The following is a 13,979-nucleotide window of genomic DNA, read 5'->3' as shown; positions in this document are numbered from 1 at the left end:
AGAGAGAGAGAGAGAGAGAGAGAGAGAGAGAGAGAAATTATAAAATTTGGCAGTCTGAGAAGAACGCATGAATCATTATTTTTTAATTTGTTTTTCTTTATATCCATTATTAATGCTACAAAAATCACATATATGATATGATAAAAAAAATGAAAACATGAAAAAAAATATCAAAAATCAATATTTGAAAGTCCATGGATCTACTTTATCTACATTATCCGTTGGACGGATTTCATTGTAATTTGCTTTACAAGCAATTTTATAAAATTTGAAATATTATTCAACTGTATTATTACTCAACTGTATTAAGTATCGCATAATTAGAACGAATATGAAATATTCCATTTATCAATTATTCCGTAAAAAACATATTTGTGTTTTTTTCAAATCGTATAAAATTTTTTTTGCAATAAACGTTGGAAATTTCATAACGGCAGTATTGAATTATATTAAGCTTTCTAATAATATCACTTAATGCTAAACATATGCTTATTGATAAAAAGTTATAATATTGACAGAGTAACATGAAGATTAATTTCAAGCAAAATAAAAAAAAAATTATATCTTTTATCAAAATTGTCTTCATGCACTCAATATTTTTTAGTATACAATTTTTTAAATCATGAATTAATATTATTTATGTTTCAATACGGTACAATAATAATATAAAAATTTCAAAAATTTCATTAAAAAAATTTATAAAATGTGAAACTACAGTATCACTGTAAATTATAGCACTTGCTACATATATTTATACTAATCATTCACAAAAAGAGAACATAAAAAAACAATACTGAGATTCATCTGCACAAATAGAACATAAAAGATATGCAAAGTATATTATGTAATTATAGGAATGTGTTTTTTTTTTTTTTGCGAATTCATCATTCGTTTATTTTTATTAATAAAATTTTAAGTATTTAAACATAAACTTTATATATTATTATATATTATTGGCAAATAGTACACGTAATAATTATATAACATTGTAAAAATAATTATTTCAATCACCGGAAATGATATGTTATAAAATAAAAATTACAACATTGTATGAAAGTCAAAAAAGAATCTTTGCATATCTTATATTTAAATTTCTATGGCAGCTTATATTAATAAAAAAGAGATGATGATATTTTAAATCCAGGGGACTGACCTGGAAGCCACTGATGGAGTATCACGAGTTACAGAAGGATCCGGACTGTGCGCTTGAAACATAGTAGATGGTGTTGCAGGATAACTACTACCAGGGCCATTTTGACCACTACTTCCTACTCCAACTACAGAAGAGTGCGACGGTGTTTGTCCACCGACACCAGGCCCACCCCATCCAGGTACGTGTGTTACCAAAAATGGTTTTACATATCCATTCGTTGATGTTGATTGATTTTCTAAGAAAATATATTTGACATAATTTCAATTCAAAATATCATATGAATAAACAAAAGAAAATAAAAATACTGGGAATAAAATTACCTGTAAACGGAGTATAATACTTAGAAAATGCTTGATCCTTTGATATATCAGGATAAAGATAAAGTAAATGTTGTAAATCAAATACACGATCAGCTAAACTCCGAATGGCGAAATCTTTACTTGTGAATGGTTGTAACATAAAAACTTCTGTCTGATCTATAAATTGTTTAATAAAATAAAAATAATTATTTTATTATTAAATCAGAGACAAAAAAAACTATAATAATGAATCTAATATGAAATAATAAAATGTATAAATCACTTACCTCCAACCCAAGCAATAGTAACACCACCAAGTTCAGAATCTGAAAAACGCATTAGGAATGTTCCTGATGCACAATTTGCCAACATTTCTTCTGCTTGTCTTTTTCTTACAAATCCTAATATATAACCATCGACCCATGGGTTTTTTAAATGTTCTCTAGTTAATTTCATCACAGCATAAAACCATTCCCAGAATGTGAAATTTCTTTCTGGTAATGGCTCTTTGCAAAACTGTGCCCAACTCAAAAGTAAACTAGAATAATCTTGTCCGCTTGCATTTCCACCGCGAAATGCTTTTTCTGCGAGAAATCGTAGATTATCTTCTGTTAATGCACGACCTGTCGCAGATTTAAATTTAACATTTAATGCTTCAGCTACTTGACCCCATGGAACTTTATCAGGTACTGCAAATGGCACTCTTCCAGGTTCAGCAAATGCATTATCCCATGTAACTGTAGCCCACGCATGTGGTTCTTGATTTCCATGAACAATAACTACGACAGGTAAACTTAATGTCCAGACTGCAAATACTAATTCACCTCCTCCAACGCTAAATTGTGATTGAAAAAGAAGCGAAAATTTTTCATCCATTACAGATTCTGTCCCTTTTTTTTCTGCTCTTTTGATTTTTTTTAGTTGCATATTACGGAAGCTTACAGAAAGTTGTCTTGTTGCCTAAAAAGCAAAATTATTTTTTAATATTTTCAATAGAAATAATAATTTTAATTATTTTTGTTTTCTTACTTGATGATACTCCATTGTGCCTGTATTATTTAAAATTTCCCCACTGGCTTCACCATTTTTTGCCATTTTATCACTTTTCAATAAAGCATTTGCTTGAGCTTCACTAATGATGCTCACTTTGACTTGTGGAGGAGTCATATGAACATTCAATTTTCCACCAACAAGTAAACGTACTGTACTTGTAAAGCGAGTATTGGTTTTCATTACTTGTGGTGGTTGTTTTTCTATGATAAATGTACTCGTAACTAATGAACTAAGAAGCTGTGTAATTTGAGAATTTAAAGTAGGAAGAATATCTTGCATTCCTGGTGGTTCAAGTGCAAATTTTTGTTTTAAACGTTCTGCTTCTTTAATTTGTTGTCGATTTAGCCAAATTAATTCAGCTAAACTTTCACACCACTCTTGTATAGAATCCAAATTATTGTTAAATGGTGCACCATTTCCTCCTAATTGTTGATCTCTTTTCCATCTAAAAAATATAAAATAAATATTTTCTTTAAATCTTTAAAAATCATGCTGTCAATTATTTAAAAAAGAAAAAAAAAGTGAATAATTTTTACCGAATAAGTTCATCATCTAAAACTCTAGATTGCAAGCTATTTAATCTAGTAATGGTGTCTTTCAATTTGTCAGCTAATGTTAATCGTAATTGCATTAAGCCTGCTACTTTATGGTTCAATAATTGTTCTTGTTGTTCCTTTTGCCTATAAGAATATTTTCAATTTTTAAAAAAATTATTGAATCAAAATTATTAAGAACATTTAAATTACCTTCTAATTTTTTTCTCCATATCTAAATTTTGTTGATTTTGTGGCTGTGTTGCAAAATGTTGAAGATGAGCATTTAACTTAGTACATTCATGATAACTAATAGCAAATGCTTCTTGTTCTTGCTCCATTTTTCGTAAATCTTCTCCAGTTTCTTGGGTTCTACGTCGCAAAGATTCAACATGCTGAGCTATTTCAGCAACAGCATCACTAATCAATCCTACTTTTCCTCCTGCCATATTCATTAAAGTACCTCCAACATTTTCAACTTGTGCTACTAATTTCATTTCTGTTCCTAGACAATGTCTAATTATTCTAAATAAAGCCGCTGGATTATGAGTATATCTTTGCTACATTAAACAAAGAAAGAATAATATAAATATATTATATATATTTTAAATAAATTACTAATTTTATTTATAACTTACACGAAAATTTTTGGCAGCTTCCATTAATTTTAATTTTGTTAAAAACATATCATCTGTATTTAATGAAGCTGCTTTAGTTTCTAATTCTTGTATTAAAGATCTAACAAGAGTAGCTATATATTGTTCATATTGTGGATTATCAGGTTCTATATCAGTCCTATAACAAAATATTTTTAATAATTATAACTTAAACTTAATAACTCAATAAGTAATATACATCAAGATAAATATTTTACCACATTTTTTCTTCTATCCAAGAAGATAAAAAATGACGGACTTCTATTGGAAAATGTTCTCCATATACTGAACGTACTTGTTGTAATGCATCCTGTGGTAATTGTTGTGCTTTTGCCCACAATGACATTTTGATTTTAATTATAAATCCTTTATCTTAAACATAATCATATTTTTCAATAATTGATATTTATATTTTCATTAATGTATATGATATAAAAATGTTCAAATTTAAAAATAATACAACCACAATTTAACATTTTTTATTATAAATTCTACTTTCTTTGTATTTCTAATATTTGTATATTTATATTTAATAAATAAAAATATATTTATTAAAAATTTTTAATTATATTTTTTGTAAAACATATGAATTAATATCATTGAACTAAAATATATGATGATATATCATTAGATGATATTTGTTTATTTAGATGATATCATTAGGTATCATTATCATGCTTACTTTAAAAATGGATATGTATATATTTAAGAAACTTAAATAAGAGAAATTATAAACATGTACTTAATATTATATTGAAACAATATTATATTTAATAAAATAGATGATACAATTTAAATAAATGAAATAAAATGATTTTATCGATTACTTGAATCTTAATTAAATTCAATAGATGAGGAATATATCATAAAAATTTAGAAATGAATGTGACGTATTGCAGTAACGCGTAAATAGATAAGCGGGAGGGGTAAGGAAAAGTTATTCACTTTAAGAATTCGTTGTACTCACCTGCTCACTAGTCCGAAGACAGAAGCAATTAGGATTTGTATATTTCTATTATTTATTTTTTCTTATTTGAATCAATCTATTAAGAATCTAACCTTTGGACTGATCAAACTCGGTCTACCGCGCAATAATTGTAAACGTAATGATTGCGGGACCGGTCGCACGCGCGAATCGCGTCAATAATTCTCCCCCTTTCGTGTTACTCACATCAGCGCGGACGACGACAGAGTGCCGCGAACAAGAAATTCCGAGAATTTCTTACCGTAAATGGCGTGTATGTCATGTGATCAAGAAAGCACGCATGCGCAAAAGCATAAATTTTCCAGGGATGTAACAAGTAAAAAAAATATTATGATTCGAATAATTTTTATTATGAATATTTATTTATTTTAGTTACATTTTTTTTAATTTATTACACAAATAATTACACTTACAACTATATTATTAACTAACTTAAAGATAGCTATTGAATAGAGAAGGATAGAATGCATAATGAAAGATAATTTGAATATCAAAATATATAATTATATAATACTTTTCATATATAATACATAATTGCACAAAAAATTTTTTTTTTATAAAATATTTATATAATACAATTTATAAAATATATAAAAATACTGTAAAAATATAAATATGCAATACTTAAACAAATATTTATATTAAAATGATTTCATCATCTGAAGAATTACAGGTGGAAATACAAGAAATATAGCACCTATAAGATATGTTGCTTTACTACCAATGCACCAAAAAGCTGAAATAAACATTTTTATTTCAAAGTTACTTATTAAATTAAATGATTGTATAATTTATTTTTACCTGAAGAAGCTACAATAGGTCCACAAGCTCGTGCTAATGCTCCAAGAGAACGAAAAACACCTGTTATTGCACCTTTTTGATAATCAGGACCAATATGTGTTACAAGAGTCATCATACAAGTAACAACCATAGCAGTAGCTATAATATATGTAAAAATACAGAAACTTTTTCATATAATCAAAGATAAATTTCATAGATTTCTAATATCCTTACAAATTGCAAACAGACATAATCCAATTGACAATGTTAATATATCATTTGCTAAACCTATACAAATAAATGCTGGAATAATCAACCATAAACCCTAAAAATTTGTATAATGAAATCAAAAATAAAAATACAAATTTTTATTCTAAATATTTGAATTATTTACCAATTCTGCAATAGATTTTGTTTTATTAGATGGAATTGTTCGTATCCAACTTCCTTGTAAGATTGCCATAATTAATCCAATTCCCAAAAACATCCATCCTTGTTGCATGCTCGTAAATTTAAATAAATAATGAGTTAAGAAAGTTAAAGTAAATTCCAAGCCACTATATATAAACAAATATATGAAATATGCACAACCCAGTGTTTTTAAATTTTTTTTGTCTGAAATAATATACATATAATTCTAATTAATTTCTAAAATTTATAATATATATATTTATAATAATTTTACCTTGTAAACTTAAACCAGATACTCCATTAAATTGAAATAAATCTATAGGATTAATGTAAGTAATAATTCCAGATACTCCAGATATAAGATTACTGCTTCTATACTTCTGTGGTAAAGATTCCTTTAAATAGTAAACAATAAAACACAAATCGCTTGTTGCTAAAAAAAAAGCAAATAGAGCAGGTATTATATACCATGCTTCTTTTCTATTATCACTAAAAGTCCATGCAAAAAATGCTCCAATCATTGGGCCTACTACAAAACCTATAGAAAAAGCTATACCAATAAGTGCCTGAAAATAAAAAATATTAACTTACTTATTCACATTATGTTCATTTACCTTGAATGTTCAATGCTTTTTTTTTATGTTTATTTTAATAAACTTTACCATTGCTTTTCCTCTTGTTTTTGGAGAAGTAACATCACTAATAATAGCCATTGATAAATTAATATTTCCTTTACTAATACCTCCAATAAATCTTGCTAATACAAATATAGCAAAATTACAAGAAAATGCCCATAACAGATAAGACAAAGCAATTCCTATTAAACAACATATCATCAATGGTTTTCTTCCATATATATCTGATAATGCTCCTACTATTGGAGAACTTAAAAATTGTAAAAAAGAATACATAGAACCAAGAAAACCTATAGCAAAATTATATGTTAATATAATATAATATAAATTAATATATTAATAACTTAACTAAAAAAGTAAAAGAATAAAAATTATTAACCTCCATAAAGCACTGTATTGATTTTATCAGGAGCATCAAAAAATTTTCTTGTATTTTGTACATAATATAAAATTTTAAAATATATACCTTGATTTTTTTCTATTTCTTTATAATAATCTAATAAGGCTGGTAATAATGGTAATATCATAGTAAATGCCAGAAGATCCAACAGTAAAGAAACAAATACTACTTGAACAGTATTATCTTTTATTTTAGCCATTATTTAATGTATTACAATTATATAATTTTAATGTATTACAAATAATGTAGTAAAAATATTTGTTGTAAAAATTTAAAATAATACTGTAATTTAAAATACAAACTATATGATTCACTTACATCAAGTGAATCATTAATTAAACAATACCTTATAATTTATTTCTATTAATTCATTGTATAATTAATATTTCACTTTGATATTTCATACAATAATCTTCGTATTATAAATTGATTCTTTCAAAAACATAAAATTTGACTTAACTATTACATTTTCTATTCGTGCCATCGTAAAGACTTTGAGGAATTAATTCTAGCAAGTGAAAGGATTTTGACCTATTTACTTTTTTATATATCATTTTAATAATTCCTTACCGACTGCTCGTACAATCAATAAGAAAGAAATCTGTTTTATTACTTGAATAATGAATTCATGAATGTTTCCTATTCTATATTCTATATTATTCTATATTAAAATAAATTATATAAGAATTAGTAAAGTATAAAAATATTTATAATGATTAATTAGTTGTATATACAAAATTACTTGCAAAAAATATTTAGTTTTGTATATAAAAGAATAATTATAAAAATTTCTTTTTCTTATGATCAATGTAATAAATAATTTTCGTAATAATTTATAGCCATTATTTTATTTAAAATAAAGTTAATAGAAGTTAATTACTTATAATAATATCTCCAACTTCTCTTTAATTTGTAAAAATATTTGTGAATAAAAAAAAAATGAAATAAATTTTATTAAATGTTAGTTAAAATATATTACATTTGCATGGATAATAAATATTATATTCATCAAATCATGATTAATCAGTACTTTGTTTTTATTTGTCAGTGAAGCGAAAAATGGCACAAACAGACGCACCCAGAAACATTATGTATGTTCAACTTCCGGTTGTTATAGACGACATAAAGTATTCGTATACACGAACACGTTTGAATTCATCCACGGATTCACTTCCCTGATGCGAACAAAGATCTTTTGAAACTCGTCTCAAAGTATAACGTCGCTTGGAACGGTCGTTTGTTAACACAATATATTATTATATACATATATTCATATAAAAATTTTTTTTATTAAATGATTATAAAAGGAATAATCTATTTTATTCTTATTTTTAAATTAAAATCATTATTTGCATTAATATAAATATAAATAAATATAACAATTTTTATGATAAATAATATTAAGGATATATTAAAATATTAAAATAAAAATATAATTAAGAATATATTAAAATATATTATTAAATTATATGTTAATTTAGACATATTATATATTTTATACATATATAATATGTCTAAATTAATTAATATATATAAGCAATTAATATTGAGATATAATTTGAAAAAATTATCAAAAATTATATTTTTATATTGATAAAATTTTAGGAATAGTTTGAAACTACGCATAGAACAGGTGGTCTGGAAAGCAGCAGTGTTATAATGAAAATTTAAGCAAGGGATTCAACGCTTGCCATCTGGGCTCTACGGTGTGAAACACATGCTGCACATCGATGCCATTTTCTGGCATGTGTCGATATGCTTCGAAACTTGTCTTATTTAATCTTTAGAGAGCCGACAAATGAAATATTATAAATTATTAGATTATTAGATTCATTGGAAAAACTAATACACACATATACACATATATATATATGCATAAGTAATACGTCTTACATAAAGTTTTTGTCAAGACTTAACTATTATAGTGGTTTTCCGGCCTTTAAAGTTTAAGATAAGATAACAGAAATAATATATTATAATCTAGTATTTTTTCAACATTAAACAAAAGAAATGATATTTATAGCTTAATATTATAAAAAGTAAAAATAATATTATAAAAATAAAAGTATCCTTCATTAGCTATATATCATCGATATACTATCAATCCATATCAAAATTAAATTATATAGATATAATATAGATAATAAATTCCTATTAATATTTTCTCAAATTTTATAACGATATATAACAAATAAAATTAATATAAAATATGATAAATAATAAAAAATAAAATAAATTTTCAAGAAAAATTTAAAGTATTGATAAACATTGATCACATCAGTTCATTTCAATGAGAGCAGGTATGCAAACAGACAAAAGAGCTGAACTTAAAATCCTGTGGAGAGGGAGGTTTCGTGAAGAATGAAGAAAAAAAGAAAGAGAAAAAATAAGTATAACAAGGAAAGCAGATGGAAAAATGCCTCTGTAGAGAAAATCGACAATTTTGTAAGGAACGTAGCTATCGTGAACGCATAGTGGAAATTCTTTGAACAATGAGAACAAAGAAAATTTTCGGGTACCGCGGCGGTCTACGTACCGGCTGTGTGGCAAGCTGCATCGTATGCTGTTACATACCGTAGAAAACCCTACTGCTGTGTAGGTATTATGAACTAAGTGTACGAGCCTTTCGAAATCAGCAGCCATCGTATATACCATAAACACGAGTAGACCCTCTCTCCCATGGATTATAAATCCTCGCTCTGGTATTAAAGGGAAGACCGTCAACCCCCAATACAACGAGAAGAAGCGTTTGCTAGAAGGTATATTGAAAACGGGATTTGAATGCTGCGATGTCGCAGTTTGAAGGGTGAGAAAAAAGAAACCAACTGAAATGAACGAAGGACACAGGTAGATAGGAGGGGAAAGAGGAAAGAATGAGAAAAGGGGGGAGCAGCGAATGTTCGGACAAAAATAAGGAAAGAAAGGGAAAAGGAAAGGATTAGCGAAAAAGGACGGAACAACATGGTAGAAATAAGGAGAACAGAGGAGTACCGTATGCGTTCGACCCGTGTGCATCTATATAGAGTGTATAGTACCAACATAGGAATAAGGATATGTAAGCGCGCGTGCCCGCGCAACCGACAGCAGATGCGCTCGCAGCGGCAGCTGTCCTCCTACAAGTGGTTCTCAATCACTTTCAGTCTTCAATTCTTTTTCTTTTTTCGGATATCAATGCATGTCACTCATCAATAAAAGAATATCATTAAAGTAATATCTTATTTGAAAACTTATAATAATTTGATTAAACAATTATAATATCAAACTATATAAAATCAAATATACTGTGCAATTTTTATGAAAATATTTGATTTTCATATTTATTTTATGAATCTTTATATATATATATATATATGTATATATAAATATAATATATTGTATATAATATATTGTATATATATATTTTTTGAAATCATTTATATCAGAATAATAAATATTAAATGTAATTTAATTTATTAAAAAAAAAATATCGAGCTTGTCAACATGTCAAAAATTCAAAAAATTTTATGCTTATTTTTGCATTTATATATTTATTTATTTATATATTATAAACTTAAATTTTAAATAATAAAATTTTATTGAATGTATACATAATAATAATAAAATTTTGTTGAATGTATATATAATAATATTATATAACAATTATATTTTTTTAGAAAATAAAGATATCTAATTATTTATCTAATTACTATATTTAAGATTATATGTAGATCATCCTCAATTCAATGTTTCATATTTAAAAATTTCTAATTTTTATTTTTTATTTTTTAAAATATACATATATACATATAAAAAATGAAAATAAATAATGTTTCAAATAAATAATAATTTATTTTTATCATAAATCAAACTATAACCGATTTAAACCGATATTTCTAATATGAATTTGAAAATTGTCGTTACATAAATCGTTATAGTCTTGTTATAAGATCCGACCGACCCTTTTTTTCCCATTGGACATTTACTTAACAAAAAGATAGAACAAGAATCATATACGTCACGAACTTGACAGGTAGAGCAAAATTCAGGACAGCTGATATAATTTTGGCGGGCTTTACCGATAGATCTGTAGAGTATCACAAAGTAATACAAGAAGAACAAAGAAGAAACATAAGTTAGAAAGAAAAGATAGCCGCACGTATAAATAGGCGAAAGAGATGGATTACAAGAAAGTAGAAAAAGGATGATGGAAAGGAAAAGAAAGAGAGAAAGAGATAGTGAACAAAAGAAGAAAAGGGGAGGAACTTGAAAGAATTGAAGGTAGAAGCTAACGGAAAAAGATAGAGAATAAAAAGAGATCGAGAAAAGGACACGAAAAAAAAAAAGAGGAAAGCTTTAAAGTTGGTTGTTGCTGGTGTTCCTGCTTCGTTGCTGTTAAATAAGAATAAGCCCCCACCATCGGCCCTAAGGGGTACCTATATAGTTGGGGGCTTTCATGTACTTGGGACCCAAAAGGAATAAAGAGAGGAGACACCTGGTCACGGACAGCAGTTTGTTGGGAACTCTCTGGGTAGGATGTTGTCACGTCTTTCGTGCTTCTCTTCGCTTATTTTTTCGAAAAACAAGTTTAACGAAAGAAGTTTTAAAAGTTTATCATTACGTTGTAGTCATTATTATTATCGTCGTCATCATCGTTGTGATCGTCATTATAATCGATATATTGTATATCGTGATATATATACAGTATCTTGACGTAGTGCAGTGGACGAAAAACGCGGATCGTTTGATTTGTTATATTGATTTTATAACATTTACATCATATTCTTCAATTAGATGAAATACACAATATAGAATGGGATAGGTTAAGCGAAGAATAAGGAAGAAAGAAGATAACCATGGCGTGAAATATTAGCAACCGGTGAAAGACGTCATTTGCTTTGATTTGGGGGTTAGGATACCGGTAACGTGCTTTGTCGAAATGTGTATTTATTCACAATATTGTGATGTTCATAGAATATCAATATAACTTTTGTTTATTTCCGTTTTTTAATATTATGTTTTCAAACATAATCAAGATTGAGGACACGAATCGTTGAAAATTGTATGTATGTGTTAAAAACCATTTAATCGAATGTGTGTCATAGGTATGTGCGCGAAAATTAATTGAAAAATTTATAAGACATTCTGTAAAATAATATTTTAATATCGAATTAAAGTGTTATTTATATAATATTTGACATTAAATTATGAAATTTATAATTTATCAATCATATCAAATTGTATCTATATGTAAAGTTTGTGTACAAAGTAGTAGTGGACTCGAATTCGTGTATAAAATAATATTAGCACACGACAAATCACAATTTAAAAGAAACAATAAAATCAATAAAAATATTCAATTTTATAAAAATTATAAAATATTTAATATAAACAAATAAAATAAATAAAAATCTCTTCGATTTGGAAATAAATTATTTGAAGACCTAGTCGAAGAGATCAACACTTGAAAACACGTGTTTATACAAACAAAATTAGATATAAGTTTTTATTTTTAATAATTATATGAAAGTTATAATTTCGTAGAATCTTCAATAAGAATTTATAAAATCTATTATTTTGCATGGAAGATAGGCCGAGATTTGTGACAATGTTTCGTGATGATGAAATCTTCAATATTGCACTTGTCCCGGCCTATCGGAATGCATTATATTTCATCGATAGAAGACAAACTACAATACTACCGAAGAACAAAGGATAATCCAGAAGATAATACTAATTACTTTAACTGAATTTGTCGAAGATACTGGCAGGTTGGGATCTGGGCATTATTTGTTGCAAGGTTAGATCAAATTGCACTCGTCCCGGCCTGCTAGATCTAATCGACTTATCATCTGTTGCGTTTCTAATATCGAAACAATATATTTTTAAATTTATTATTTCATTGAAATATATTATTAGAAAATATATTATTATAGAAATATATTATTTATTTAATGTATATCAATATCTATTTTTCGAAATAAAAAAAAAAAAAATAACGAGAATTAAAAAGAATATTTTTTACAATGTATTCATACAATTATACATATAGAATAAAAATATTAAATTTATTATTAAGTAAATATTATTTTATATATTTCATATATATTTTATATATTGTCTTAAATATATGTATATATTTGTAGAAAAATATATAAATACAAATTGAAAAAATAAAGTATATATTTAAAAGAAAAGAAAAACAAACAATCAAATTTCTATTATTATTTTATTATTTTATTATTAAATTTATCATCCCAAACTTAATATCACAAAAATTAACAATTTTTGTCTAAATTTTTATCAAAATAAATAATTTTTTAAAAATTAATTTCAAAATATTTAATATATGTAAAATTAAATTATATATTTAAAATTAAAATGATATAACGAATAAATATTTACATATTTATATTAAAACCATTTTTTCAATGAAATTTTAAATTATCTTGTATCTATCTTTTAAATTATTTTAAACTATAATTTTTAAATAGTTTTATTAGATAATATAAAATTTTAAAGATGTTTACAAATTTATTCTTTAAATAATAATTGTAAATATGAAAAAATAATTTTTCTTTTTCATTTTTAAGTTTATTGCAATCTATAACAAAATGGAAGAAATAGTTATTGTTTAGAATCTTAATATTTTTTTCAGAGTACAATACAAATATAAATGATTTTTATTGTTGCATAAATATTTGTGTTGAAATACTATTCAATTTTTTTTGTTATATCAATAAAAAAAAAAGAATTACTTGAAAAGAGAAGATGGAAAAAAACGAAAAAAAACTAGGGATTAAGTTACGTTCGATCGAATAGGAAAACATAATGAAACTAGTAAAACCAATGTCGCTTTTCTTGTTGATCAGTGGAACATGAATTTTATTTTTCATTCATATCCTTCAAGTAGAAGACGTGGTGCAAGCATCCCCTTTTAAGAGTCTCACGGTTTGAAATAAAACACCTGGCTTCTTCCCTATGTGAGCACTATATAGTATACATACATACGTACAATTATATGTTAGCACATTTACGCGCACGCATATTCTCACGGCAGAGGACTGCTTCTCTTCGTGGACTGGTTTTGGCTTCCTT

At 26.0% G+C, this 13,979-nt stretch overlaps 2 protein-coding genes across 4 annotated transcripts in view; both read right to left on the bottom strand.

Annotated features, from left to right (window-relative positions):
* The window catches only part of LOC102673881 (signal transducer and activator of transcription 5B), a 5,675-nt gene extending 1,609 nt beyond the window's left edge, over positions 1-4,066 (bottom strand). The window contains exons 1-8 of the mRNA XM_031511745.1: positions 3,913-4,066; positions 3,677-3,833; positions 3,252-3,598; positions 3,042-3,185; positions 2,482-2,950; positions 1,740-2,412; positions 1,474-1,629; positions 1,154-1,388 (exon numbers count right to left, since the gene is read on the bottom strand). Of these exons, the coding sequence (XP_031367605.1) occupies positions 1,154-1,388; positions 1,474-1,629; positions 1,740-2,412; positions 2,482-2,950; positions 3,042-3,185; positions 3,252-3,598; positions 3,677-3,833; positions 3,913-4,040 (2,309 nt within the window). The 5' untranslated portion in view covers positions 4,041-4,066. The remainder of the gene's footprint in view (positions 1-1,153; positions 1,389-1,473; positions 1,630-1,739; positions 2,413-2,481; positions 2,951-3,041; positions 3,186-3,251; positions 3,599-3,676; positions 3,834-3,912) is intronic.
* Positions 4,067-4,716: 650 nt separating this feature from the next.
* Positions 4,717-7,153, bottom strand: LOC102673495 (major facilitator superfamily domain-containing protein 10). Of its 3 annotated transcripts, none has more exons than XM_006608151.2 (7): positions 6,885-7,153; positions 6,533-6,795; positions 6,145-6,457; positions 5,854-6,074; positions 5,694-5,784; positions 5,481-5,618; positions 4,717-5,415 (listed from the first exon to the last, which is right to left on the bottom strand). In XM_006608151.2, the coding sequence occupies exons 1-7, from the start codon at positions 7,102-7,104 to the stop codon at positions 5,321-5,323; spliced, it is 1,341 nt and encodes a 446-aa protein (XP_006608214.1). In that variant the 5' UTR covers positions 7,105-7,153; the 3' UTR covers positions 4,717-5,320. The 3 variants fall into 3 exon arrangements, with proteins under 3 accessions (XP_006608214.1, XP_006608216.1, XP_006608215.1); XM_006608153.2 differs by having other exon boundaries at positions 6,972-7,152; XM_006608152.2 differs by having other exon boundaries at positions 6,145-6,436; positions 6,885-7,104.
* Positions 7,154-13,979: the final 6,826 nt, after the last annotated feature.

The sequence above is a fragment of the Apis dorsata genome, unplaced genomic scaffold (genome assembly GCF_000469605.1).
Source record: "Apis dorsata unplaced genomic scaffold, Apis dorsata 1.3 scaffold_29, whole genome shotgun sequence".
Classification (NCBI taxonomy): Eukaryota; Metazoa; Arthropoda; class Insecta; order Hymenoptera; family Apidae; genus Apis; species Apis dorsata.
Note: the sequence above shows the minus strand (reverse complement) of the source record. Positions and strands in the feature narration are given on the sequence as shown.

Coding starts and splice junctions, on each gene's coding strand:
- LOC102673495 (XM_006608151.2), bottom strand. CDS start 7,104: ATGGCTAAAATAAAAGATAATACTGTTCAAGTAGTATTTGTTTCTTTA. Junction 6,075..6,144: donor ATCTGGTTTAAGTTTACAAG/GTAAAATTATTA, acceptor ATATTATTTCAG/ACAAAAAAAATTTAAAAACA. Junction 5,619..5,693: donor ATTATGTCTGTTTGCAATTT/GTAAGGATATTA, acceptor CATATATTATAG/CTACTGCTATGGTTGTTACT.